Consider the following 27,612-nt stretch of genomic DNA (forward strand, 5'->3'; position numbering starts at 1 on the left):
GCTGCCAAGCTAATGAAGCATGATTTCCAACATCTGTCTCCCGTGAGGGTTTTCCAAAATCTAATAAAAGTGTAAGCTTCCTTAACTTCCTTCTTGTGGGTTTTAATTGGCTTTTTCCCCTCAGCCTGGCATAAATTTTCATAGAATGTGTAATTTCTAATACTTTTGAGATTTCTCTTTCTCTGTTAAAGATGTTTGAAATGCATCTCCTTGTTCAAAATCATTGGGTGTGGGGGGCAAATGGAGATAAACACCCACTCACTAAGGTCTCATTTCCTTAGGAGACTCATCTGAAACATCACAAAACTGCACTGAGCTTTCACCTGGCATTCCTTTGTACAGTCTAGTGGTGCACTGTCCTGCAATCTCAGACTCAGCTCCCGTGGTCTGCTAGCGTAACACACCCTGCTCTGCTCGGGTAGCAGCTCACCGAAAAGTGAAATGTGGATTATGAACAGAGCCAAGCACCAGTAAAAACAGACGCTTTTTATGATCGTGTACAAACCTCACCAAAGTGGTTCTGATAACCAAACCTTAAAGAAACGAGAGATTAACATGCACAGACAGGCCTTTCTATACAAATCTATACAAATCACATTCATAAACCAACATTTACATAAAGATATTCCCAAAGAAATCCCCTTACAGCTATGCTTTTTGAAAGCGAATAGGGACCCCAGGGATATAAAGGGTCCAAGGAAATAATCACACTGTTTGGAAACTGAGCAACCAAAAAAGCCCACCAATTACAGCGACCAGTAATTTCTGATTATTTTTGTTGTTGTTTCAAGGCCCCTTAAAGTTCCTTTCTACTCATTCTCTTTTAAGTGAAGGTTTTACAGGGACAAGTTGGACACTATTTCAAACACAGTAGCCAATTACAGCAAGACATTTCTTGTCTACTTCCCTTATTCGTAATTTCTGAACCACTCGAGGCAAAGATATCTTTTTTTAGCGAGAGGGCAGCAGCTCTTATCGGTGAGCGGTCCAGAAGGGAGAGAGGGTAAAGCACAGTTTTCACAAGTATTTTCACACTGTTTCAAACCGTACATTCAACAACGCTCATCTGGCTTTTTTGTCCCTTCCAACACAGGTACAGAATTAACTAGAAAGTTCACCAAATAGCTCTCGGCTGCTGGAGAGAGAGTCGCTGAAGGTGCAGAGAATGGGAGAAGGTTGTGAGGTGGCCTTCGCAAATTCATGCGGCATCAAGGCACAGCAAAGGTCTGAACCCAAGGAAGGCTTTGAATGTTCATGGCCTAAGTTTTAAACTTCCAATGGAGACTGCACCAAACCCTACAGAACCCAAAGGAAGTCTTTCCATTTACTTTAAAAAGCTTGGGACCCAATCTAAAAGAAAGTTAAGTCATATACAGATATGCTGTTTCATAAGAAAAATACAAGTCTTTTTGGTAGTACAGACTTCTTGTTCCTTATCTGTCTTTGCCTAAATTTTGCTGTCTCTGTCTGAATTTTCTGCTGTGATGTATACCCGTGCACCAACCCCTTAGAGCCTTTATTTATGCAATGCTCCAATTAAATAAACAGAAATTTTTAAACATATCAAACGACTGGATTTGTCATTCAACAACAAAGATTTTTTGACGACAACCCATCCCAGAAACCTGCTTCAGCCAGATATGTTTTCTTTGGTTCAAATAAGAAATTTAGGATGGAATCAGAAGTTATGAATTCTAGTTTGACCTTCATTCTCGTTTGATCATACTCAAGCCATTCAAGCTTCCTCAGCTGTGAATCAGGAAAAGATTTAAGCCTTCTTGCCCTACTTCCTATCCCCAGATCTTACACAGACACTACTATACACATGTTAAAATGATTACCATTCTTCTCTATCTGCGTCACAGTTGCAAAAATATCTCATATCCAGACAACTTTCTTCCAGTCCACATGCACACTGTTGAATGCCCGGAAGAGATCCTCCCCAGTAAAGATGCTTTTCATTGGCACGGCCAACCCACCAAGCAAATGGCATTCCATCTGGATGAAAGAGAAAGAGAGGGGAAAAAAGAGAAAAGAGAAAATGAGAGAGAAAGAGAACTTGGTAAGCAAATTGGATTCTCCTGAGAATGAAAAAAAGAGAATGGAGGTGGACATGTTAAGTAATACTGAAAGAAAAGATGCGAACTACAAAAAAAGTAATAAACCATCAACTTTGCCCAAGTTCCCATTTTATGGAATACACGTTGAGCTCTATGGTAATCCCATTTGGTTTGAGGAGCAGATGTTTTCCCTATAGGGCTCATTCACCGATCACCCATGAGAACCTTGGTGTATTTCATCTGCAAAGACTTTTGACGTGCGAACCCACCGCCACTGTCTGCACCAGCTGTGGCTGGTGTTTTTTTGTGATGCTAGAGGGGAGATCTGATCATTGAAGGAGTCTGAAAACAATTCTCCTGCCATAACTCACACTGCACAACCACCTTGAACCACGCAGTATTGGCCAAGGACCTCTTGCAGAGTCTACTTGTTATGAAGGAGACTAGCTCTTAGATCAGGGATTGGGATTTTTTTACCTTAACACTCATATATAAAGAGCAAAAATCTTCAGAAATAACACACAATCTGACCTATTACCATGGGCTTAATACAGTTCCTCTCAGAACGAAGACCGAAATTTGCATCATTTTCTAAGGAAGAAGGACTAGGGATTTTAATGCCCTCTCCAAGGGTGGAATTTGCAAATGCAAAGCTCCATAAGATATTAAAACATCCTAGATTAAGGATTCAGGTAGGAGATAAGTAGGGAAAAAGATTCCCCTACTTGGGAATTAATTTGTCTCTGTGAAGTTATTTTGTATCTACAGGAGCTCTAAGATCTATGTATTTATATAAACCAAGATAGTTTTTGTTTAAATTTCATAATCCGTTATACATCAAGCATTAAATATTAATAGTCAGATACAGTAAGCAGATTCAGATGTAATGAAATCCACGGATTAACATTTTGCTAAGACTGACTTTGTCTTCCAGCTCAGATAACTTTTTCATTGACTTCTTAATCCTTAAATCAAGAAATGCAATCAGTTACACATACAGGTAGATGGCAAAATTTAGCAAAATTGACAGATCAAGACTTTTTGATCAAAGGCGCTTGGAAAAATAAACTGCACTGCTAATGTAGAAAAATGTATCAATTTATTCTTCTGCTTTACTAACATTATTAGTAGGGAGTATTCCTCATTATACAAAGCAAGAAAGTCTAAAATATGAAATGCAATCAAGGTTAACTGTAGAGTGTAAGGGACTAATTAAAATGAGTTTTAGAATCACTTGGCAAAATTAATTCATATTTGTTTTCCTTCTAAGCTTAGACTGCTGAACTGTAAATTAATGAAAAAAAGGAAAATAAAAACAGGAAGAGTAACTCCATTCTCATGATACCAACAATTAAGACATGACAAGTCTGACCAATACCCAGTGGTACTCATTAGAAAAGTAAAATTCAAGAACGTCTCCGGATTCATCTTACAAAAATGTGCACACTCACTCTAGGGTTCATATTATTGTCAACACATTTATGTTTTCTTTCTTTTCTCTTCTGCTGATTTTCTTGCAGAAGTTGATTGCTGCGGCCAGTGAAACAGGTCTATACTATATTATTGGGAAATTACTTGGTAAGGCTTGGAATAGTAAAGTTAATTGAATAAAAGGGTGATTTGTCTGGGAGTTGAAATAGATATTATACAGAAGTGCTTAATCTAATTTTAAAAGTACCCATTCTGGAAAAAAACATTTAGATAAAGATAAATCCTTCCAGGCATGAGCAAATAATGGTATTCATTAATCAAATTCAACCTATGTCAGATTCTTTTGGCAAAAATCATTATGTACTTAAACATAACAGTGAAATAAGCAATCATTCACAGGAATTAAGAATGAGTAGTTTTCTGATGTCTTTTTCAGATCTGTTGTTATTTGTTTTATCGAGCAATACCAAGCAAACACATACACATTCAGATTTATGATATAGACTGGGGAAGTGGTAGAAGCACCGCAGTTTGCGTCATTTACAACTAAATTAAATACAGTGCTAAAAAATAGAGCATTCAACATTATAAGGAACAATCTTAGATTGTCAAGGGAACAGACTATAAAAAACCAGTGTCTTTTCAAAAATTCCATTTATTAGGCAGAGTTCTGCCACTTTTTACTCAAGATGAGTAAATTTTTCTCCCTAACTAGTCCCTTAGAAATCAATTGTAGTATTAAGGAAAATTATGCCCTGATTCTTGAAAACTCTTTTCCTTGTTAATTTTTAACACATGAGAAATCACAGAGGTATTCAGCAAAGCTCTTAAATCTAAGGTACTTCAGCAATGTCCGAAGTGTTCAGGAATTACTGAAACATATATTGTATGTCATACACCTGTAATGCTGAAGTAATGCAGCATTTCGCTGGCAATGCCAATCAATCTATCCCTGAGCTCTTTCCAGGAAGTTTACACTCTTATACCTTGGAAGGTGCCTTGCATTGAGATTGAGTTTGGCCAACAGGTGTTGATTAAGTTTCTTTCTTCTAAGCACGTAGATTTGTTGCAATATCTTCACTTCTGTAATCATGGTATTATAATTTTTTCAAAGCATTATCATTTCTTCACCACCTCATAACTAATTAATTTCCTTCCTGTGGTAAAACACGGACTAAGTCAATGACGTTTATTAAGGAGTTAACAAGGCCCCATAAACTAGATCAGTAGAATTCCACTTTAAATTTTCCAAGCTAAAAAGTCCATTTAATAAGAAGTGCTACTAATTCTTGTGTACCTAGTAACACATTAATGTAGTCAAAAAAGTTAGTCAAAAGCCTACTGCACAAATATAAGTATTATTTTCTATGCATTTTTGTCCATTTAGAATTGAAAAAAAACCCACTATAGTAAATATATTAAAGTTGTCTTCGAACCCTGTACCATGGTTGTGAAGAGGAATATGTGTGAAAAAAATCCCAAACCAAGCAAAGCAAACAAGACCCAAAGTGCCTGAATTCACCAGTAAAAGAACTAGAGACCAGCCAGTTTCTTTCAAGTGATTTCTTCCCCTTTTGATCAAGCTGCCTTTGGAAGGTTTGAGTTCCGATAACAAAATCCTCAAAAAAGGCAATTTTTTTTTTTTTTTTTTATTTCCTGCAGAGGACTATAATCCTTTCTGTGATGATGCTTTCTGGAAGCATCTACAAACATCTGTGATATTTACATCATGGTTTGTACCATAACTTAATTGAGTGTTGAATAAAAGAACTGAGCAGGCAGACAGTATTTTGCATCAAACCGAATACTGGTACTGGTTCAGACTGCCAGGCACAGGCTAGAGAAAGCAAGGCTGGCGCAGGTCTTCTGAAAGGAAAGAATAAGGGGTCTCACCTTCTGTTGACCATCTCAATGTTTCCCTCTACCTGTGTCTGTAGGCTGGTCCTTTGTGGTCTATTGGTCTATTCAACAGCTACTGCATGTATGCATCTGAGCAGCCAAGTAAGACTTTAGAAACTCTAGCATATACAAAACTGAAACACATGGACAAGAACTCAGTTTTCCTCCATCCTGCAAGGCACAGATAGTAAGCTTCTTTTGGATGTTAATTCTTCAGTAGATCTCCAGTACCTGCTCTACCAGTGCACTTAAACTGTTCGTTGTTAGTTCCCTGTACGAAATCTGTTGCAGCAGAAGCAAGGCTGCCACAGGCTCGTCCAGTTCCTGAGCACAGAGGCTGACGACTACAAAGAGAATAGCAGCGAGACACATGGATGTTGTTTCCAATGATCCTTAGAAGGAGATGTGGCTTGAGATCAAATTCACCTGCAATGCGTATCTGGCTCTTCTAGTGACAAGAAGGGCTGAATACGTATTTGATGTCCCTCTACCAGCTTACAAGAAAATGTCTGTCCTCTTAAATCTCCCTTGTACTGACAGTTCTCTCATTTTCTGTATTAGAGGCCATTGACATTGCTAGCAACACAAGCTATTTTTACAGGTTTTAGACTTGCTTATGTTTTAAATGGCAGAGAATTTTTTCAAAAATTATTTGTATCGGCACTCAGAAGCTGGAGGAGGGGGAGAAGTAGCATATTCCAACAGCATTTAGGACTAAATTACTACATATATATATATATAAATCCCAAGTAATTTCTGTGGGGTCAGTTTACCTTTACACAGGCAGAAAGTCTTGGCATTGGTTTTTATGTTTATACAGCATGAGTTAAAATAAAGCCATGCATTTTTAACAGCATTACACTTGGAATATTTGTCAAGACTTGTATGCATCATTTTCCAGGTTCTTGTTACTGCAACAAAAATCTCATGATGGAAATATAACAAGCCAAACTGGATCCCACGTTAAATTCCTGTGCTGTACAAACCATTCATTACACACCCCTAGCACAGACAGGGCTTTCGGGGCACCCAGGTTACTGAAACAGGTCAGTTAAAGGTCTTTCCAACCACCACAGCAAGTAAATTTACTTGTATCTGTCTGTTGAAACACTGAAACCATATTGTATTGAAACAACATTCTCTTGGCAGTCTTCATGTTCCGTTTTTTTTCCTCCAAAATCAAAGCAAAATTTGTTAAATCTTACATCTACAGATCTTACTGATGAAAATGTAGATTAATTTGCACCTATGCTGTTTTCTCTTAAAAGGAAAGATTCACGTATCAAGGGATAGTGAAAACTGGGAAATATTGATTGCAGAATTATGTAAAGCAATCAAAGCCAATTCTTCTCTACTGCACTCAAAAACTTAAAATATCTGTTTGCACTAACCACTTCAGTAATATCAAATCCTGCAAATGGTTCACCCGGTACATTGAACATTATGTGAAACAAGCAGTTAGAAGTTGGGTTTTTTTAATATATATAAGTGGATATACACACACACGTATGTATATGAGACAATTTCCACCTGAATAACTGAATCCAGAGATCAATCCAGAGTACCAATTATGATCTCAGCTAATCCATTTTTAAAAGGCTCCTGAAAAAACAGAGAAATGTCTAAGAGAGTGAGAACAACGGAAAACTGTGATGGTATTTTTTGTAAGAGTTTACCAAGGTCTTGTTTTCTTATGCTTTTTTTTTTTTCTTTCATCATAAAATTCTTTTAGCCTTTTTAATGATAATTTTAAAAATCAAATTGAAGTAAAACCAAATTCTTCCCCTTTGGCTTTTTCAACAGGAAAAAAAAAATACACTTTTCATAACTCAAATAAAAAGTGTTTATAATAATTCTGGACAAAATTATGGACAAATTAGAGAATGGATAACACAAAATGAATATATTCTTAGAGGCTGTTTGTTCAGTGAAGAGGTCTATGGTGTTAATGACTTGGAGTCTGGATTGGTTTAAATGAAAGCTCACACCTCTGGGAGGATACATTAATAACACAAAGTGGGGTGAGCTCCGGCTGTGCTGCATTAACCAGTACGTGCTACCCATTCTTTGAAGTTTAAGCTGAAATTTAACAGTGAAAAAAATTGCTCTTCGTTTCACAGTTCCCAGTGAGGGTCTCGTGGCTCTGCCCCAGACAGAGGGAAGCAACACTCACCCTCTGAGGTGGCAGGCAGGCTCTCTGAACTTCACAAACAAAACCCGGGTTTTAACTCAAGATCAGGATATCTCAGAAAAAAATGAATATATGTAATACGGATGAGGGAAAAAATGAGAACCCCCAATGACATGGTTCCTTTGAACACTATTCACTGAGCGAGCCACCGAGTCATCCAGTTGTTTTTGTACTTTACTACTCTGCTTCCATATGGACACACACCTGTTTTAATCCTGGCTCTTCTCCTTTCAGTACAGCCATAATGACCATCTAACAATTCCCCCTTCTACCCAAAACCTTCCCCATGCCAATCGTGCAATTCAGTTTTATTGTCCAATTCAGTTTTATTGTCCTTTTCCTTTCTTAAAACTGTAACCCACATACCACTACCCTAATTTTCAGAGATGACAAACACGAATGCATTGCAAATCACGGCTGGTCAAATGCCGCAGCAAGACAGACACCATTCTATACTGAGTAGCAACATTATTGGGCAGTGTTATTAAGTTTCACATCAGATTTGATTTCAATTTCTGGTCAGATCCTGTAACCCTTATTCAGAGCAGCTATCTGAAAGTGAAGCAGTCCTGCTAATGCCAGTGGACCTGCTCCCTGGGCAAAAGTTACTTAGTCATAAAGTCTGTCCCTCATTTTAAAATTATTTTGTTAAGTGTGGTTAGGAAAAAGGGGAAAGAAAGGCAGGATATCGCTGACATTTTCTTTCTCATTATGCAGCTTTGCTGCCAAGGTGCACTGCTTTCATACAGAGTCCCAGGCTGAAGTAATTGCTTAAAAAAGAAAAGAAAAAAAACCCATGCAGCAGCATTTGTCTGCATCTCTTTCTCTTAAGCAGAGAAACTACATCTCCCTCTGGAGCAGCTGTTACCACGGCGTGCTCAGTTCTTCCTGGAGTTGTTAAGATATTCTCACAGATGAGAACGGGCAGAAAGAAGGTAAATAAACATGCACCTTTGCTTCTTCTAGATTTAACAGGAGGCTAATGAGCAGAACTGCTGAGCTTCAATGACAGAGTCGTGCCATCACACACTAACAGAGCTTCAGTAAAAGCAAAATCATCATCAACCCTTTGAGAGACAGATTTGAGAATGGCCATAAGGATTTCAGACCCAAACACTTTTATATGCTGAGGAAGATTGAATCTACATCCAAACCAAAATTTTATGCCTCATGAATGTCTCCGCTGAAGGCCAAAGAAGACTGAAAATATTATGAGTACTTGCATTCTCCTCTGCCAGCTCAGGCTGGGTTGTTTTCTCAATAAATTTCTGGCCAAGTGACAAGTTTCCTGAAAGATGCAAGTGGGACTCCAGCCAGCAACAGAAACTATGGGAACAGCTGAAGGCATGCAGGTTAGGATGAAAAAGCAACAACAACAGCAGCAACAAACCAACCCAAAAATAAAAATGCAGAGAAGATCACAGCTTTTAGGGACACATGACAAAACAGAGAAAATATCAGCTTGGAATCCGCAAATCTTTTGCTATCCTACCCTGTTGAAACAAAAAATTTATCTTATTTCCTTTATCTCCTACATTCTGGCTCAGCTTTACTTCAAACCTACCCCTCTTGCTTTCAGCTCCTCCCTCCTCATTCCCCTTTTCCTTACCCATTTTCTCTGTTCAGCCTAATTCCTCCAGGTAAACTCTGATAAACGAGCCCTGCATTGCCTTAACAGATAGGTCTATGACATTGATGCATGTCCTGCCACATCCTAACTCTGTGCTGGGACCAGAAGCCCATCAGCGGCCCAGACTCAATTGCAAGTGAACAATCACTCTGGATAAGCCACAGCAGGCTCCAGCATGACCCTGCCTGGCCCTGCTCAGCAGGTGTCTGGACGTTTTTTCCCATGTATAGCCAGTAAGAATAATGGCAATAAGATGATGCCATTTGTTGCCCTCACCCTGCCCATTCAGTTCCTAAGTGTTCATTCTCATCCTCTTTCACCAGTAACATCTCACCCATTTCCACCAGAAAGCCACCTCCTGCAGTGCCTCAACACAGTGCCCAGGACAATAGTCTGTTGTTCTTAATCAGTTCTTCTGCAGAAGTATAAGAATAGTTAAAGAGAGAGTATATAGTAGCATGTGCTGGATTAATGGATTAATAACAGAAGATAAACCAGACCATGTCGTTCCAGTTCTTATGAAAATGCCATGAAGAATCATATGTGATTAAGACTTGGGGTTCTCTGTATCTGCAGCAGATCAATGCTCCTCAGTGGTTCTCTAGTGCTTGAGGAAGACAACAGGAGTGACATTGGCAGCCACCCCATATGCACCTAGTAACACAGCCCAGTCTCTCAATGTCCTGCAGGAGTCTTACCCAGGTTATTTTACAAGCTCACCGCTTGAGGTGGCCTGGTTTTAGCTCACTGTATACCACATGGACTGGAGGAAAGCATGGAAGAGATGAATGAGTTTGTAAGTGTAGACAGATCATATGCTCTTCTTCAGAGCTTTCTTTTTAAAGCCTTTTCTAATGGATGTGAAAGAGCTACAGGGTAAGGAGACACTACTGAACTAATGCACCTTACAAACTACTGTAAGGTGAAAGAAGTAGTTTATCACAGCAGTTTTTGTTCTTAAATGCTATTTAAGTTTTCATAGAAGAAAGCCATTTCAGAGCCTAGAAATAACATGGCAGAGCACAGAGGGGAATGGTTGAAGCGTCAAAGACTACAAATGGTGCAGCAAACCGTAAAGCAATCATTTCACCACAAGAAAACTTAGTATTCAACTATTATTCATGGAAATGCTGAAGTGAGACAACAACTTTTACAGAACTGTACAAACCACATTAGGAGCAACTGTCCCAGGGAAGACCGCCAGGAAGAAACGCTTTGCAGCTTATTCATTCACTGTTATTCTTCGGGGATAAAAAAGGCCAGATCCAGCAACTGGCGTAAATACATCTGGCTTCAGTGAAAACAGTAGTCGTGCTGATTTGCAAGCACTGAGCATCAGGCTGTTTGCAGGAGGACAGAATGGTTAAGGCTGGAGGGAACCTCTGGAGACCAGTCCAGCCCCCTGCTTCAAGCTGTTCTGAAACAGTTTCGGGCTGTAAGAATCCCTTAGCCAAACTCTGTGGCTCTCACTGGGACAGGTGAAAGCACCATCTGCAGGTATGCAGAGACTGAAATAAAGGCCTGAAGGATCTATTTTTAAAGAGGGTAAAAAAGGAACGTTAATTATATATTGGATCCATTTATTCTTGAAAGATCCATCGCGACAGCTCAAGCTCTTGGGATAGGGCGTGGATGAAGAGTAACAGAGGGTTCCTACCCGCAGCACTTTGCACCTCGTGCACTCAATGTGGTGCAACGGTGGAGCTGTACAGCAAAGCCCCCGGCCCTGCGCAGCTCCCAGCCTCGTGCACTCTCACCTGCCTACCAGCCTGAGCCCTTCCTCAAGAGAGTCCACAAAAGCCCAGGGCTACAGCCTGGCCTAATGGTAGTCTAGAAGCCAGGCCATAACTCAGAGCAGGTTGCTCAAGTTTATGGACTGAAGTCAACTGGAGTAGCATCAAGTGGAATTAATACAAGGTTTAATCCAATTCTTGCAGGAACCCATGGAAGGCTTGCTGGATCATGCCCACAACAAAATGCAATTTGATAGACTAGAACAAGAAAATAGATAAAATGGGGACATTTGGACACTTAATAGGAGACTGGATGAGTTACAGAAAAACATGCCATGGAAAGCAATCTTTGTTTGGTCCTTTGGGAGAAACTACATACGCTAATAATGGTTCTTCTCCCCCCACTGTATTTTGAAATTGTCTGAGTAAAAATGGAATTACCTTACTCAACAGAACTGCTTCCTCTATATGCAGTTTTAACTACCAGCATTAATAATGAGAAAAGTGTCCTTATTATTACTTTATTTTCCTCTCCTGCTCACATTGCACCAACAGTCACTAGTGACTGAAATGGACTGTCTTCCGATTTGACAACACTCCACAAAAAACAGATTAATTTTGTTCCCACTGTACTTGCGATGACAGCTTCTAGGAATGATAAAAACTAGATTTGGGTATAGACAATCTTTATTAGCAATATTGATTCACGAAGCAACGAGAACACACCTTGTCTCTCAGCTCCCAGGTTAATACAGCATGGCTGACAATTAGAGAATAACATCTATTTACACGGAGTGAATCTGATCAGAAAGTCACTGAGACAATGTCATTTCCACAGAGTGCCTTTTGGAAGTGCAACCACTAACTGGTTTCTGTAAGTGTCTGATAATAACTACTGACTTTCATGGCTTAGATTGATCTTAGAGAAATCAGGAAATACCACCAGTAAATATGCTTTATTTCTGACTGGAATAAAAACAGAAAAACAGTCTTAATAGAACATAAATTACAAGAAATAATAATAACATACTGTTAACCACTTTGAAGCTGCAATCCCTAATTAAATAAATGAGGGAATTTTCTTAAAACTGATAATAGCACTCACAGATATTATTGGTATGGTGCTTTTGTTTTGGAAAGAATCCTTTGGAAAATGAGATTTGAACATCTCAAGTTCCCTGTAAAATTAATTGGGCAAATGAGCATCTTCGGTAAGAAGGAAATCCAGTATCATTCCCCATGCAGCTTTTTATATAAAGCCAGAGGGGTTTTTTTTTGGTTTTTCTTTTTTGACTTTTTCTTTTCTTAAAGGCAAAACAGCGGTATATTTAAATTTATGCTAAACAGCTGAAAAAGTCCCTGTGCAGAGCATGCAATACATTTGCTGTACTCTAAAAAAAAAGCATTGTGAACAACCAAAAAATGAAACCAACATCCCAAAAAGAGTTTAGAGAATAATGGAGGCACATTTACAAGTCTTATACTAATTATGTACGAGCCAACAAGGCAGCTTGGACAAGCAGAGTACAAACCATGCTCTTAGCCTCTCCTCCTACTCTTCTGTCACATCCCTGCTGAACCGATATCTCACAGGGCCAGTTGAACTGGATTGTTTAGGTTTTGCTCCCAAAACCTGTTAGTCGGCAAAAAGACAACAATCTGTTGTACTTACTGTGATCATAACAGCACATCATAACATCATCTAGTTCAGCACAGCAGTGGAGAAAGTCTAGTTTTAAGCACTTTATCAAAAAAAGTCACTGAACTGCATCCCAGTATCTCTGAGAGGCTACACGCGTTGTTGCAACTCATTAAACTTCTTTATAGTCCGATGTGTTACAACACATTACAGAGCAATGATAAATAAATAACTGCTGATTTGACACTGCTTTCAACTGCTGAGCAATTCTGCTTTCCTCAGTGTTACAATTAATGTCAGCAGTTAATGCCTTAAGTGGTGGAATCGGAAACTCGACTACAATAAACAAACGCAGTCAAGTTTCAACTTAAGGATATACCCAAACTGCAGCATGGCGTCGGTTCAGCTGTCCCCATCTCAGGCTGCAATTACAGTTCTGTTGGTCAGAGCAGCAGGGGCATCATTTGTCATCCTAAGGAAGGCTGGAGTGCTGTGAAATTGGGCACTTTGGAAAAATGCAGCTGTAGCAGAACATATGTATAAGCAAGACCATGAAATGAACTGGCTACAAGCCAGCATGTAAGGAGAAAAACAAGAGAATATAAATGAAAAAATTCATAGAATACTGTACTCAGAAGGCGCTCCTATTGATATATCCTGACCAGCTTTAAAGGTCAGGATGACAACAATCTGTCTTCTCTGTGGAACAGCTTAATCAATTTGCAGCTCTTTTTTTTTTCCACCCCGTTAGCAATGAGTTTACATCTTTAAAATAGATCTTCTATTTAGTTTTTGCTATTTAATTGGTCTCATGTTCCTGTATATCTCTCTATACAACTGTAGCAAACAGAAAGGATATATGTACATGGGTGTGTATATACATTCACGTACAGACTGCACTGGATAGAATATGAACTGCTCAGCTATGCTCCCTAGCTCTACTGTCACTAACAGAGATTATTATTCAGCTCAAGAGACAGTTTTCTGCTTCTGGAGCAGAAGGAAGAACTTGGCTGTAGCTTTACCACTGCGGTAAGTACTGGAATGCACAGAGGCTGCAGAAGAATGATAACCACGCAACCATGAGAAGCCACCAGTCCTTCCTCTTTTTCCAAATGCTGAACAGAACCATGTGGAGACACAGACTCCTTCCGCCACCGCACACACACCCCCACACCCCAACTGCAGAGTGGGGCTTGGCACTTCAGAGGCTCTAAGAAGCATATGAGCAAATGCCCAGTATCAAAGGGTCAGCCACAAAGCTTAATGGTTTTCAGAGACCGCACTTCCTGACCTCCGGTCAAGATCAGGGCACCGTAGCCCAATCTAGCAGAAGACGACCTGGCCTCATTCATTGATTTGCTGGCAGTACTGGAGCACACCTCTCGACTCTTGAGAGAACTCCATCTGCCACATGTGCCGATCACACAGGCTGCAATAAGCATATCAAATACTTTTTTTCATTTTCTTTCTTCCCATGGAATATACAGTCAACAAGGTTACAGTCCTTATTTTCAGAGTAATTAATCTTGCATTCATTTAATCTAATTTTCAGCACTTAACTGAGACGGCTGCTTGTATGTGCCTTCTGTATTTAATCGCGAGAGAAAGAACCACCACTGGAGCCATTCAGTCAATCCACAAGCTTCATGAAGTAAGAATCAGGATCTTCACACAGATAGTAACTTTCTACCACAGGACTTTCATCACAGCTGATGACAAACCTCTCTTGCGGGTTCACATCAAGGTGAGGCATCTCCCTCATGTAGTGATGCTTGGGCAGAAACAAACAACTGAGGCAAGTAAGTCTCTCTAAGACTGGCATAGGATTTTGGCAAGGTACACATTAATATATGTTGTTAGAGTTCTCCAACAGCCATGCAAAAAGTAACGGGGCCCAATCACTTTCATTTAACTGTCTACAACATTTCAGAACCATAGAATCATTTAGGTTGGAAGAGACCTTTAAGATCATCGAGTCCAACCATTAACCTAACACTGCCAAGTCTACCACTAAACCATGTCTCTCAGCACCACATCGACACGTTTTTTTTTTAAATACCTCCAGGGATGGCGACCCTACCACTTCCCTGGGCAGCCTGTTCCAATGCTTGACAACCCTTCCGGTGAAGAATGGGTGTCTGCTTTCTTTTCAAGACATGGAGCTGCAGAGGGCCCGGGGTCAGAGTAAATGAAGTCATGGGCAAGATCAAAACCAAGACTTGTATTTTAGAGCCAGTCCCAGATCAGACAAAATGGGCATCCCTAAGGGGCAAACTACTTTTAAAAATGCATGAGAGCCCCCCACTCCAACCTCTTCTCTCTACACATAGGCCTGCATGCATACGTACACCTCTATAATGGAAGCTTTCCACTTGGATTTCCGTTAAGGAATTAATAAATATAAGTTACGATTTTATGGCTGCAATACACTCCTAAGGATTATGCTTTTTCTCACATCTGAAGAGCAGAACAAATGCAAAGGCAAACGTTACCCTGATGTATGCTTCATTACAGAACAGACTGCAGAAACAATCAGCAATATGCAACCTCTTGTAAAGAAAAATTATAACTTTCCCCCCTCCCCTCATCTCACTATTGTTTTTTTTCCCTCCTCCTCACCCTCAGACTAATGACATTTGGCAACCTTGACGTCATGCTGTGTATTTTCTTCCACTCATGTGCAACTGGACAAGATAAGGTGCAGGTGCCGTGAGATTCAGGTAAGATGTGGCTCTATTACGCTGTAAACTCAGAGACACGGAAAACTGTTGTGTGTAAAGGAAGCAAGCCCCTAATACAGGAAGAAATGCATTTGTCTGAATTTGGGTATCTTTTCCACATTGTGAGTAAAGGTTTTAACCGTATAGCTTTACTTTTAAATAAAATACATAAATGGCTCCCAAACAGCTGGCCTACTTAACACTACTATGTAAACATCTGTTCACATTCATGCATGCAAATAAGTACATCAGCTAGCAAGTCTCGTAGGCTCAGATTAGTCTTTATCAAGTCCTCCCAGAAACCACTGGGGTGGAGGACAACAACTGTGTGAAGGGGGAGGAAAGGGAATTCTTAAGCTTTTTTTGGAGAATTGATCCTTGGAGAAAAGGATGATGGAGAATACCAAAAAACTCAGCTCCCGTGCTTTCCATTTTTCAGTGTGTTTGCTTTAATGGAAGTTTTCTTTCCTATCCCTTTGTGTCAGTTTCCTAGTTCATCACATATTTTAGCAGTTTGTTATATAAGTGGACATTGTGTCAAATTTTTATTCCCCTTTATTCAAACCATCACTTGAAAGTTCCAGGGATCCCAGGCCTGCTCCTGCTGAACTAAATGGGATTCTTGACATTGACGTGAATGGAAACAGGATTAGGCCAGCTGTACGCCTCATTAGATACACGATTCTGTAGCACCCTCTAAAATTCTGCTGAACTCTCCCTTTCAAGCAAATAAAGCAGGTAAACTCAAAGGCCATGAAATGTCACTATTACATTCAGACACTTAAGCTGAGATACCTGATGAATTAGCCATCTTCTTGCCAGGCATCTTAGAAAACTGCAGCCCCCGAGGGATTTCCCCTGGCCGTAACCGCTTATTGCAAAGTCAAAGAGAGAAAGCTAAGGTTATTGTTTTGCCTGTGGAACCAAAATATGCTGAGAGAGCATGTTATTCCCCAGACTTACAGGTTTATTGCATTTCTAATTCACACCTAAGGTCACCATATGTCAAGTGAGTATGCGTTCTGCTACCATGGCTACTGTCATCATTTTAACTCTAATGCTAAACAGTCCTAGATTGGAACGATACTGTCCTAGAAACAGAGTAATTTAGTGCCTATAGCAGAAGACTAGTCTTCTGATTAAAGATGGAAAATTAAATGTTCTGGTTTCACTTTTGAGTTTGTCAGAGTCTCCAAAATCATACAAGTTATTCAATCGCTCTGGACCTTTGTCTTCACACGAGAAAGCCAAAGAACCAAAAGCACTGAATAAACAAAATAAACAAAGCTGGTACAGCAACAACTGTGTCTTCTCTATTGAGAAAGGTTAATTAATGAATCAATCTTTGATAAAACTTCATTCAGCAACTAAAACTACAAGATGAGGTTTGAAATCAGTTTCTTGTGGCCTGATACAACTATGCCACGATGATGATGCTTCCCTCTGCATAACGCATTAATGTGAATTTGACCACACAATTGTCATTTCTTGTCATTTAAGTAGTCTTACAGTTAAGCAGCCATAATTGTCCTTTGGGTCTTATCTTAAATACATTAAAAAAGAAATTGAATGCTTTCACCACATTATAGCTGGGACACTTTTTCAAAGCTAATTTCTATGTATGTGAATTATTCATAATACACTTCAAACAGGCTCTTCTGGATAAGGTAATTGACCTTGTCTGCATGAAGCACCTACTACCCTGCCTTGGGATAATTAAATCTATGATGTGGTCCATTATTTAAAGGTAATGTATTTTCATTAGGTTAGGCAATATATTATCACTCAACTAGTCACCTAATTCTGCATTTAGCGCATTCAAGTTTCTCTGTTTTGTCATGGGTTACACTCTTCATAGCAATATCTCACATTAAGTAACATGGTATAACAGTAAGTCAGCCTGCTCTTGATAAATGGAAACAGGACTTTGTGGACTAAAATTCCAAGATTTACCTCTGTATTTGCAACCTCAGTAGGCTGTGCTTGCTTTTTAATGTGGGTGAAAGCAATAAAAGTCTGTCTATTCAGTAAAAACTAGTGTCAGGTCAAAACTCAGGTACAACTAATGTACCATGTGGCAGTAGCTATAAAAATTCACATATTGTTCAGTGGAAACAGTTATGTGCTGTTGAAAGGTATGTGAAAACACATGTATTGAATACCATGATCTAAACTAGCTCAGGTACTTCTACAGAGTTTTATTTTGCTGTGTAGAGAAACCCTTGGTTGGCCTGCCATCCAGAGATGCAATTAGCAACGCCGGCTGTTGCCCAGGCTAGCTCTGAACCATTTCAGCCTTCCCTGTAACAGATTACTAGGACTTAATTCCCCACTACACATTCCCTCAAAAGATGTTGCTCAGTGAAAACCAAAGTAACTGATTTTTTTTTTTTTTTTTTTTTTGCATGTACATGGAGTGAAAAGTTCTGCGAGAGAAAGCTGAACAGTTGAGCACCCAACTCTCCCCCGTGCTTCAGCTACTTTGAACCACTTTAGCAGAATAAAGAGGCTCTGAATCTATTTTAGTCAGTCACTGACAAAGTCCTCCTGCATGGGTAAACTCCTGAGTGGCACAGCGATCTGAAGAAGCTCCTGCATCAATCCCTTTCCTGGCTCTGAAAAATGGCCAGAGAAGGTATTCTAATTTATATTGCATCACTCCAGTAACCAGGCTTAAAGATGCTTCTCCACACCCTTCTACTTCAGTTGTGCCGGGTATACCTGCCTATTTTATTTTAGTATTGGCTTTTTCAATCCATCAGTGCTGAAGTGTTCAGACTCTGATTGCAAATACTGCATCAACAAGCTATGGATGAACTTTTTAGCTTCTCTACATATCTGAATTTTTACAATGTTTCTGTGTTTTATAGTTTATTTTACACTAAAGTGGAATTTAATGAAAGATGCAATAACTAAGGAGTTAATCCACCATCTTACTGGCCTAAATCAGTTTAAATATACTGAATCCAATGGAACTGATCCTGCATATCTTTGAGCTCTGTATATTTTTCAGTTGAATCATTCGATATTGTAGCTTCTCAAGCTGCCCATTAATAGAATGTTATGATTATGTTAGCTATTCAAAGCTTTTTAATCATGTTATACAAACACAGTTCAGCCTATGAATTGTTTATCTTGATTAGATATTGTGTGAGTGTTCATTTAAAATTATGAAGCATTGTTTTAGAGCAGAAATAAAGACAAGGGCATCAAAAAGACTTCAAGGTGTTAGAGTGAACATTTACTCTGAAGACCTTTGGCTGAATTCCTATTTGCATGAATATTCAGGAACAATCTGTTCATGCCTCAGGAACATTTCTGCAAACAAAAAAATCTCAGTATTGTTGTCCAGAATAATATAAAAAAGGATTATGAAAATTATCAAAGTGAAATCGAAAAGAAATTCCAGTAGGATAGGAAAGAAATAGCTGCCATTTATCATTTTCCATCAGCTAAAACACACTAGCCAAGGAAAGTATTGTTCTAAGCAAGATTACCTGCAACTGGCCTGCCTGCTAAATCGTATTTCATAACGGTTGACTGCTTTCCATTGTGTAACCACAGTTGTGTACTATACATTGATAGCTCCTGTCACTATAATACAATTATGTTTACCCATTAGTTTCTGCTTTTGTGCCACAACCCAGCAACTACAATATTACAATGGTTCTAATGGTCTGTTTCACTTTGTTCATTTACCTATTAATTTTGGCAATGGCATATTTCATGGAACATAAATTTCATCCTCTGAAAACATGACAACCTGTAGTACAATATGGCCAGACAGAATCTGGAGCTTTGTACGGAAGTAAAATGAATTGTCCAGGGTGGCATTTTGGAAAGAACATACCTCCCCCTGGAGGCATCAGTTGTATCTAAGGTGATTACTTCAGCAGTAATAGGATGTAATTATTCACTCAATAAAATTCTGCCTCTATTAAGTAGGTACTTCTAGTGTTCTGCAGATTGACTGGTGGCCCTAGCCTGTCTCACAGAGGCAGTAAACAAAACACAACACCGAATGTCTTTGTCTGAATCCAGAGCATAAATGTGCACTGGGAAAGAAGTGACCTAGAAAGCTGGCACCGCTTTGAACCTGGAGGCTCTGGGAAACAGGACCCCAAAAAAGAATCTGAACAATGCCCGTTGCCAGGAGGACCCTCTCCAGTTCAGCAACAGATGACAAAACGGCATAACAAACAGACCAAACTGACTTTCATAGCCAGAGAAAAAGTCAAAGGGAGCTGAAACAGAGTCTACTTCAGGAGAAGATGACTTGTCCTAGATTCCCACCCTCGGCTGTAATGTTAACATTCAGTCATGATGATCTTTGAGGAACAGCCCTTAAACTTGTGTCACACACCAAAATATTTTCAGCTGGATAAAATCTGAGAGCTTGAAATAAGGGTGACAGTGGGTGATAAACAAATGGTAACGTACAGAAAGCCTTTAGCTCAATGGGGAAGAGAGTAACCAGCACTAACTTGTCTTGCACTAGGCCTGGCAATGATCCATCTATCCCAAGAAGTTAACTACAGTCAATCTTCAGTCTTCTTTTCCTCCTAACCTGTCTGTGCATAACTACATAAATACACAAAAACATACTTTCCCAAAAAGAGAACACTCTATCTGTATCAATAGATAATTTTATGGATTGTACTGACCATTTCAATCAGCAGCTAAATGCAAAGTTAGTATTTAAAATAAACATACCGTGGAACTGATGTTACTTTTTCTTCAGAACCGCTTTTCATATCTCTACTCATCCTATCATAGGCTTGGATTCACCAGTAAAACAAACCTGTCAGACCCGAATTAGGTTTGGTAATACAAAATTGAGAAAAAGAACAGCCAGGAATCGTTATCATCTTTTCTTTCCTACCAATGAGTGCCACTACCAACATTTTGATCACATTGAATGAGACAGCCTGAACAAAAAGAAGAATAGAAAATGGCTACCGATTGCAGACTGAGCTACTGGGTGCACTTTTCATGTGCTATTAATTTTAATATATTGGAATCACTATGTGTTGTAAATTATATACGTCATTTTAAACTTTTTTGGCAAACCAAAAATATAGGGAAAGGGGGACGTGGAACTAAGCATCCTGGATAAAGAAACCGGCAGTGCATGAAGCAGGCAGGCACTGATTTTAAAGAAACCTAGCACCGCAGCACGTTTCCAAAGCTCTTTGAAAGACTGATGGGTACTGATGAAGTTCGGTTGAGTTTAGGATGTACATTTGGTTTAAGTTTTTGTTCCTATGGTGGGGAGGAGACAGACATTTGTGTATCTGGCGTGGTGAGAAAATATGCGCATCTGCAGTTGATTTTAGCCCAAATTAGGATTTCCTCCTACCACTAGGACACTTGGAGTCATCAGAATCAGTACAGCACGCTCTAAACCGTATTGATTCTAGACATCTTTAGATATTATATTTCTGGTTTTCTAGAGAAATGAGACATTGGAACATGCTCTGTGAATGTTTGTGCGCCTGTTGTTCAAATAACACATGAACCCACTGGCCAATTTCAAGTATATTTGACTGAAAAATATGTTCCTACAGGCTTCATGTACTGCCTAAGCAGAAAACAGAGATCCTCCTAGTACCCAGCCTAAGAAAAGGTCGCAATGCATTTTCAAGCAGATATCAGACAATCCACACAGAAGCTCAACATTAACGCATAAAACCCTGGGGAAAATAAACATCATTTATTACTCCACCGTTCATTGAATTATTGTTTTAGTAAAAATAAACAAAGAAACAATGTTCTAACCTGCCAAAAAAACCCAGCAGCCCAGATAAAGTAACCAAAACTGCAGAGTTGGGAGAGGATGCTGCTCACTAGGCAGAAGCATGAGAACATACAATGTTTAATCATTTTGATCAGTTCCTGTTTAGAAAGATATCTGAAGTATGTTAGAAGTATCACCTTCAGTTGCGTATCTCTCTGCTTGGAAGAACTTGGGCACGTACCTTGGGCTGAACACATAACTTTAAGGCAGCTACAGTAAGATTACATGGATCCCATCCTAGAAATGCAGGCCTGCGCTAATAGGGGTCACTGACAAAATCAAGGGTACTGTTTCTTAATTGCACGGAGTCCCTTCTTGCCCTTTACAATGGAAGACAACATCCTTATCTTACGACTACACCATATTACTACAATCAGAGGTACAACCAGGAAAAATTGTAATGGCCTCTGTCTAATTAGTGTGGGTAAGGACAGCTGTCCATCAATGGTGGGATGAATTCTAGCACTGAATCAGCATTACTAGAGGCATACTCTGAAGATTAGATTACGTTGAAGCCCTGCCTGCTGTATCTGGCTGTGTTCGGACCCATACCTAGATTCAAGCCATCACGGCTAAGCTAACATTTTCTGAATGCACTGCACTCATTCTCAGGTTAGCTTATCCTTCCTTAAAACAGTTATGAACAAGAAAGATATGGCTGTCCATAAGGCAACCACATGTCTAATAAACAAAGTAGGCTTGGGGTTCTCACAACTCCCCCCCTACAACCAACCACCGCAACAAAGCAAAATCCAAACACTGCCTGGAAGATTAAGAGAAAGAAATTAGGATTCTTAAGAGATGCTTGAGACTGGGCTCAGCTTATTCCTGGGCTACCGTGAAGAATCACGGCTTTGTCTCCTTACCTGGCTGAATATATCAAATATCCCATAATACCCCACCTGAATATACCATTACCTCCCTTGTAATTTGGTAGGTCCTTAACAATCCACAGAATCAAGCCTTCCTTGCTGAGTCAGCATAACTGTGTTAATCAGTTCACTAGAAAAAACAAATGTACCTCTAAGAGATGACATGTTTATTCTTTCACTACCAGCCCAAGGACAAGGCAGAAGAGGGACCTATACAAATCTTGCACTTAGGGTACAAGGCTTCAGAGGTGTTCACCTGGGAGGAAACACTCTTTTTACAGTTTTTTTTTGTGGCTGGACAATCTTGGCCATTGGTTTCAAGGTGGTACTTTCAAATAGATCTAATGACCCATATCAGTTCCAGGCAAAATTGCCATCAGTAGCAGCCTGATGCCTCAATTCTCTTCTCTGCTAAACGAGATAAGAAAACTACCTTTAAAGGAGCACTGCATAGATTAATTGGTTAACCTTTCTAAATGCTAATTTTTAAAAAAAGTTTTCTTCTGGGACTTTTGAATTCTGCTCTTGAGAGCAAAGGAAGGCGGCTCTTAATGTTGCTTTGAGTCCTGGACAGCTCAGGCAGGAACACACCCCTTGGCTAAACCAGGCCCCATTAAAGCCTGAGCCTTCCTCCTATCAAAGGGGCTTGGAAAAAATCCAGGCTCAAAAGCTTTTTTATTTTTGTTCTCAAGCTTTCTGGCCCAGCAGATATGAAAAAAAGCTTCTCTAAAGAAAGTTTTTAAAGGGTTGTTTTCTTTCAGGTCACCACATCTTTCTAGCTACTTGTCAAGCCTCAGTCAGATCTGATCCTCCCCAAATCAATCTGGGTTGGGGGGAGGTAAATAAGTCTCAATTGCTTTTAGATGTTTCTTGGGAGGGGAAGAAGTACACCACTTTTTTCCCCAAAGGTCTGGAGACGTTTTCTCCAAGTGTGCTCTATATTTTGTTTTTTTTTTTACAAAAGAGAGCAACAGATACTTAGAAGGGCTACTTTTATGCTCCCCTTAACATCAGATGCTTCCCATAAGCAAAACATTGAACTAAATACTCTTAGGGAGGGCTCTTGTTCAGTTGCTGTCTGAACACCAAGCACAAAGTAATCTGAAATACAGCCTTCAGCTCATCCTCATGGTTCCTTTTCCCGTCTCTGCCTTCACACTTTCAAAAATAGAAAATACATTTCCCATAGGCTATCTTCACACTGCAAAGGGGGTAAAATTCCTGAACTTAAGATTTACACGCAATGAATCTGAGTCTAACCCAATTTATACAGAGTTAAAACTTGACTCCTTTTTCCATACGCTTACATTTTCTTTACTCCTAATTACACTATATAATTAAATTATGTCATTGTTCATTTTGTATATAGCCTTAACACCTCTGTCTTCCTGGATAGGTCAGACCAATTAAAGCAAAATCAAAGCAAATGGGCTCTGTCCCATTCACTTGCTCCATCTCATTTGATTTTCAGCAAGTGCCTTGCTTTGCACATACTTTTTTCCCCAGATCTAAAGCAGGAGTCAAATGAACCCTGAACACACATAAAACTGAGAGACCACAGCCCCAATACTTTGCTATCCTCAAAGAGAATGTGAATAGAAATGTAAATTACTGTTGCTTCACTCCTGTGGCATCTTGGTGATGAGAACAGCTGAGCACTGTTCCACTGTTATGATTTACATCTTCTGTTCTCCAGAATTGGAAAACATCACTCTCCACACTGGCCCAAATTTGACGGAGAAATTAGCTTTATGTCAGTAAGAGAGTTTGAGTCTAATGGAGCCCAGGATGCTCAAAGTAGGACAGCCGAATGAAGCAGACAAATGGAAGTGTGATGAGAACACACTCCCCGCTGTGGCTCTAATGAGGAAGAAGGCACACTTTTCTGCTCAGGCAGCAGTACTGCTTTCTTTCTTGAATGGTGGACAGGTTGCTGTCATAGCTAATGACCCATTAATACAACAAGCCATGGATTAGCTGTTTGTTTCTAATTGCCATTATTTATTTAGTGTTAACAATATGCTGAGTCCTGCAAATTAAAATAGAATATCACTGCTCGTGATTAGGGGAATGGTGTCTGGGAAAGCCTGGAAAAAAGGATGTAATTCTTTCCTTCTTTGAATTGTGTGTATGAATAGCTTATACGACCAGGTCTCTCAAATCAGAGGTATCATTAGGACATTTGGTGCTGGCACACATGTGTGTCTCATAAAACTATCCATTTCCAAACTCCTATTTGGATCACAGAATTCCCTGAACTCAAGGTTTCTTCATTGCTGAGCTATAAACACTTATACCATCCCATAGGTTTCACAGGTTAAGCAAAAATTTTCATAAACTTTACTCCAAACCAGAGGTGCTTTGGGAACAAAAGTCCCAAGCTAAATAATGACAAAGGTTAAGCAAACATCTTGCAGCATCAGTTCAGAGCACTGACTTCCTTACAGCACCACCAATAACAGTTCACACAATGACTTCCAGATTCCAGGCTCAAAATCTGTTGTCTAGATTTATATTTCGTTTACCTGTCCTATATGTCTTCATTAACACCCCTGGTACAAGCTTCCTGTATATTGGAAGAGGTACCTTTCATGTCAGTAATACACAGTTGATCTATTCAGTTTGGGCTGACAAATTTGTTTTCTAGGTAAACTGTAAAAGGTCTCTTAAAAAAATGATAATAGAAGTCCAATTCTATTGCTTCTTTGACTTCAAAAAAACCCACACCAACATTCAAGGGAGGAAAAAAAAACACAACAGAAAAACCCAACAGAAATATCCAGTGACAGCAGAAGTATGAAGGACACATTCCACAGAAGCGAACAGGAGTTACCCATACAAGCTTCTTTCTCACTACTCTATCAGTCCCCACCTCAACAAGTATTTATAAATTTGCCTGACATATTGTGTCCAAAGCAAACACAGATAATGGTGCTCCAGTGTTCACTGGAGTAGTCCCAAGAGACTCGTGCTCCTCTGGTGTGACTCCAGAAGTATGTCAGGTAGCATTAAGGCTGTCCTCTGCAGCAAGGTGCAAGGAGGGGGCACGCTTTCTTCCCACTGGCTTAGAAGCCCCCCAGTGTATGACTGAGCAAGGATTTCTTCCCATGCCTCTCTCGTCGCTTGGCCTCTTAGCTACATTGCGATCTCAGAGCAGCAAAATGGGACTAGAGAAGAAGTAATGCAAGCAGCTGCCATTCCTTCCTTAGTAGCTAAAGCACACTTTACCTCACTGCCAGTCAGGAGGAGCTGTATATGGCGAGGGAAGGGTCAGAAATTGGGATAATGGTATTTCCATTACTCACAGGTGCATGCATGCTAGATGCCAAGTTACATCCCCCACGCAGCAGTTTTTTAATTCTGTTTAGACCACCTGCATTTTAATCGACTGCACACTACTAACAACACAGCATCTTTAAAAATGGCCTCTATATCTCTCCCTACAAATAAGGGGGCATATGGTATTACTACGGCAAACTCTGTTCAAAAGTCTCTAAATACAGCACAAGTTACCTAAAATTGTGCTTGTGAGAAGCTGTCAGAACTGCCACTTTGGAGGGGAGAGACAAGGTATGGTAGTGGAAAGACAGATGGCAAGTCAATCATTATCAAGAAGGGGACCCTAATTACCCAAGAATAATTACAACATATAATCTACACCTGCCACCTATCCACCACTCCCTTCAATGTGAACCACTTTGAGGGCAGGCTGCCCTGCTCTATGTTATTTTGTGCAATGACAAATAGTCTCCTGGTAATGCAATAACAATTTAAAGTACCTGGAATGATAAAATGGAAATTATTTTTCAAAGGCATAAAATAATAGTGAGCAAACCCCCAATGGTAAATGACTGCTTGTTATGGGTCATTTTATATCACCTCATGGTACACGTATACAAAAAACTTTATCAGAACCCAGGTTTCACACTCCTTTCTCCATAAAGATTTATGCTACTCTAAAAAGTGGCGTCCCCATTACACAAAACCTTGGTGCAAACCATGCCTCAAACACTGTGGGTCACCTCTGGTGAAAAAAAATACTAAAGCTAGTGAAGGTCTAAGAAAGGCAACTGAAAGGACTATAAAAGCACTGGATGAGTGCAGAACTGTGATTCACCTCGTCCTTCAATACCAGAACTCAGCACACCGAGTAAAACATTAGTTTAAAACACATTTAAGAAAAGGTAGTTCTGTACGCAGGAAATAGGGAACTCCCGGAACTTGCTTTCCTAGGAAGCTGCAGAGGCAGACAATATAATAAAGTTCAAAAAGTGATTAAACAGATTTATGAATACCAAATCCATAGCGGGTACTAAAAGGGATGGCTTTAATAGAGCAACTGTGGGTGATGGGAACTTACTGAGGGATGTGCTGAAGACATCCAGACTTGTGTACTGCGCCTCTCCAGCAGCCACTACTGGAGGCAGGACATTCTTAGCATCATTTCTTATGCTCTGACATCACTGGAGATCTCATCTGGAACTAAAGAGAGAGCCTGCACCGACGAAGAGCTCTAGCAACATACAGGGCATAGATAAAACACCACTGAACTGCCTCAGCAGCAGAATTAAGTCTAAACTGAAGTCTAAATGCCAGCATTAGGACACGCTCCATGTTGTGAGGTAGTAGAATCATAGAATCTTCATGGTTGGAAAGGACCTTTGAGATCATCGAGTCCAACCAAACAACCTACAATCTCTGTCACTGGAGCACGCCCTGAAGTGCCACATCTAGACATTTCTTAAACACCTCTAGGGATGATGACTCAGCCACCTCCCTGGGCAGGCTGTTCCAGGGCCTGACCACTCTTTCAGTAAAGTAATTCTTCCTAATATCTAATCTAAACCTCCCCTGCTTCAACTTCAGACCATTTCCTCTGGTCCTGTCATTATTCACCTGGGAGAAGAGGCCAACACCCACCTCTCTACAGCCTCCTTTCAGGTAGCTGTAGAGGGCAATGAGGTCTCCTCAGCCTCCTCTTCTCCAAGCAAAACATGCCCAGCTCCCTCAGCCTCTCCTCATATGACCTGGTCTCCAGACCCCTCACCAGCCTGGGAGGTCTCCTCTGGACACGCTCCAGCACTTCAATGTCCCTCTTGTACAGAGGGGCCCAGAACTGAACACAGCACTCGAGGTGAGGCCTCACCAGTGCCGAGTACAGAGGCACCATCATCTTCCCTGCTCCTGCTGGCCACGCTGTTCTTGATACAAGCCAGAATGCTGTTGGCCTTCTTGGCCACCTGGGCACACTGCTGGCTCATGTTAAGCTGGCCATCCACCAGCACCCCCAGGTCCTTTTCTGCCGGTCAGCTTTCCAGCCGCTCTTCCCCAAGCCTGTAGTGTTGCTTGGGGTTGTTGTGACTGAAATGCAGGACCTGGCACTTGGCCTTATTAAACCTCATACAGTTGGCCTTGGCCCATCGATCCAGCCTGTCCAGGTCCCTCTGTAGAGCCTTCCTACCCTCAAGCAGATCAACACTCCCACCTAGTTTGGTGTCATCTGCAAACTTACTGAGGGTGCACTCAATCCCCTCATCCAGATCATTGATAAAGATATTAAACAAAACCAGCCCGAAAACTGAACCCTGAGGGACACCACTGGTGACCGGCCGCCAAGAGGATTTTACCCCATTAATC

The 27,612-nt window shown here is 40.2% G+C and overlaps 1 protein-coding gene across 3 annotated transcripts in view; it reads right to left on the reverse strand.

The window, feature by feature from the left end:
• CNTNAP5 (contactin associated protein family member 5) overlaps window positions 1-27,612 on the reverse strand; it is a 296,300-nt gene that overhangs the window by 55,032 nt on the left and 213,656 nt on the right. For all 3 annotated transcript variants that reach the window (XR_012588190.1, XM_074593548.1, XM_074593549.1), the window contains exon 14: window positions 1,842-1,998. Coding sequence is in view for 2 of the 3 variants with exons in the window: in XM_074593548.1 (XP_074449649.1) it covers window positions 1,842-1,998 (157 nt within the window). In the remaining variant the exon portion in view is untranslated. The remainder of the gene's footprint in view (window positions 1-1,841; window positions 1,999-27,612) is intronic.

Source organism: Larus michahellis, chromosome 7 (assembly GCF_964199755.1).
Source record: "Larus michahellis chromosome 7, bLarMic1.1, whole genome shotgun sequence".
NCBI lineage: Eukaryota > Metazoa > Chordata > Aves > Charadriiformes > Laridae > Larus > Larus michahellis.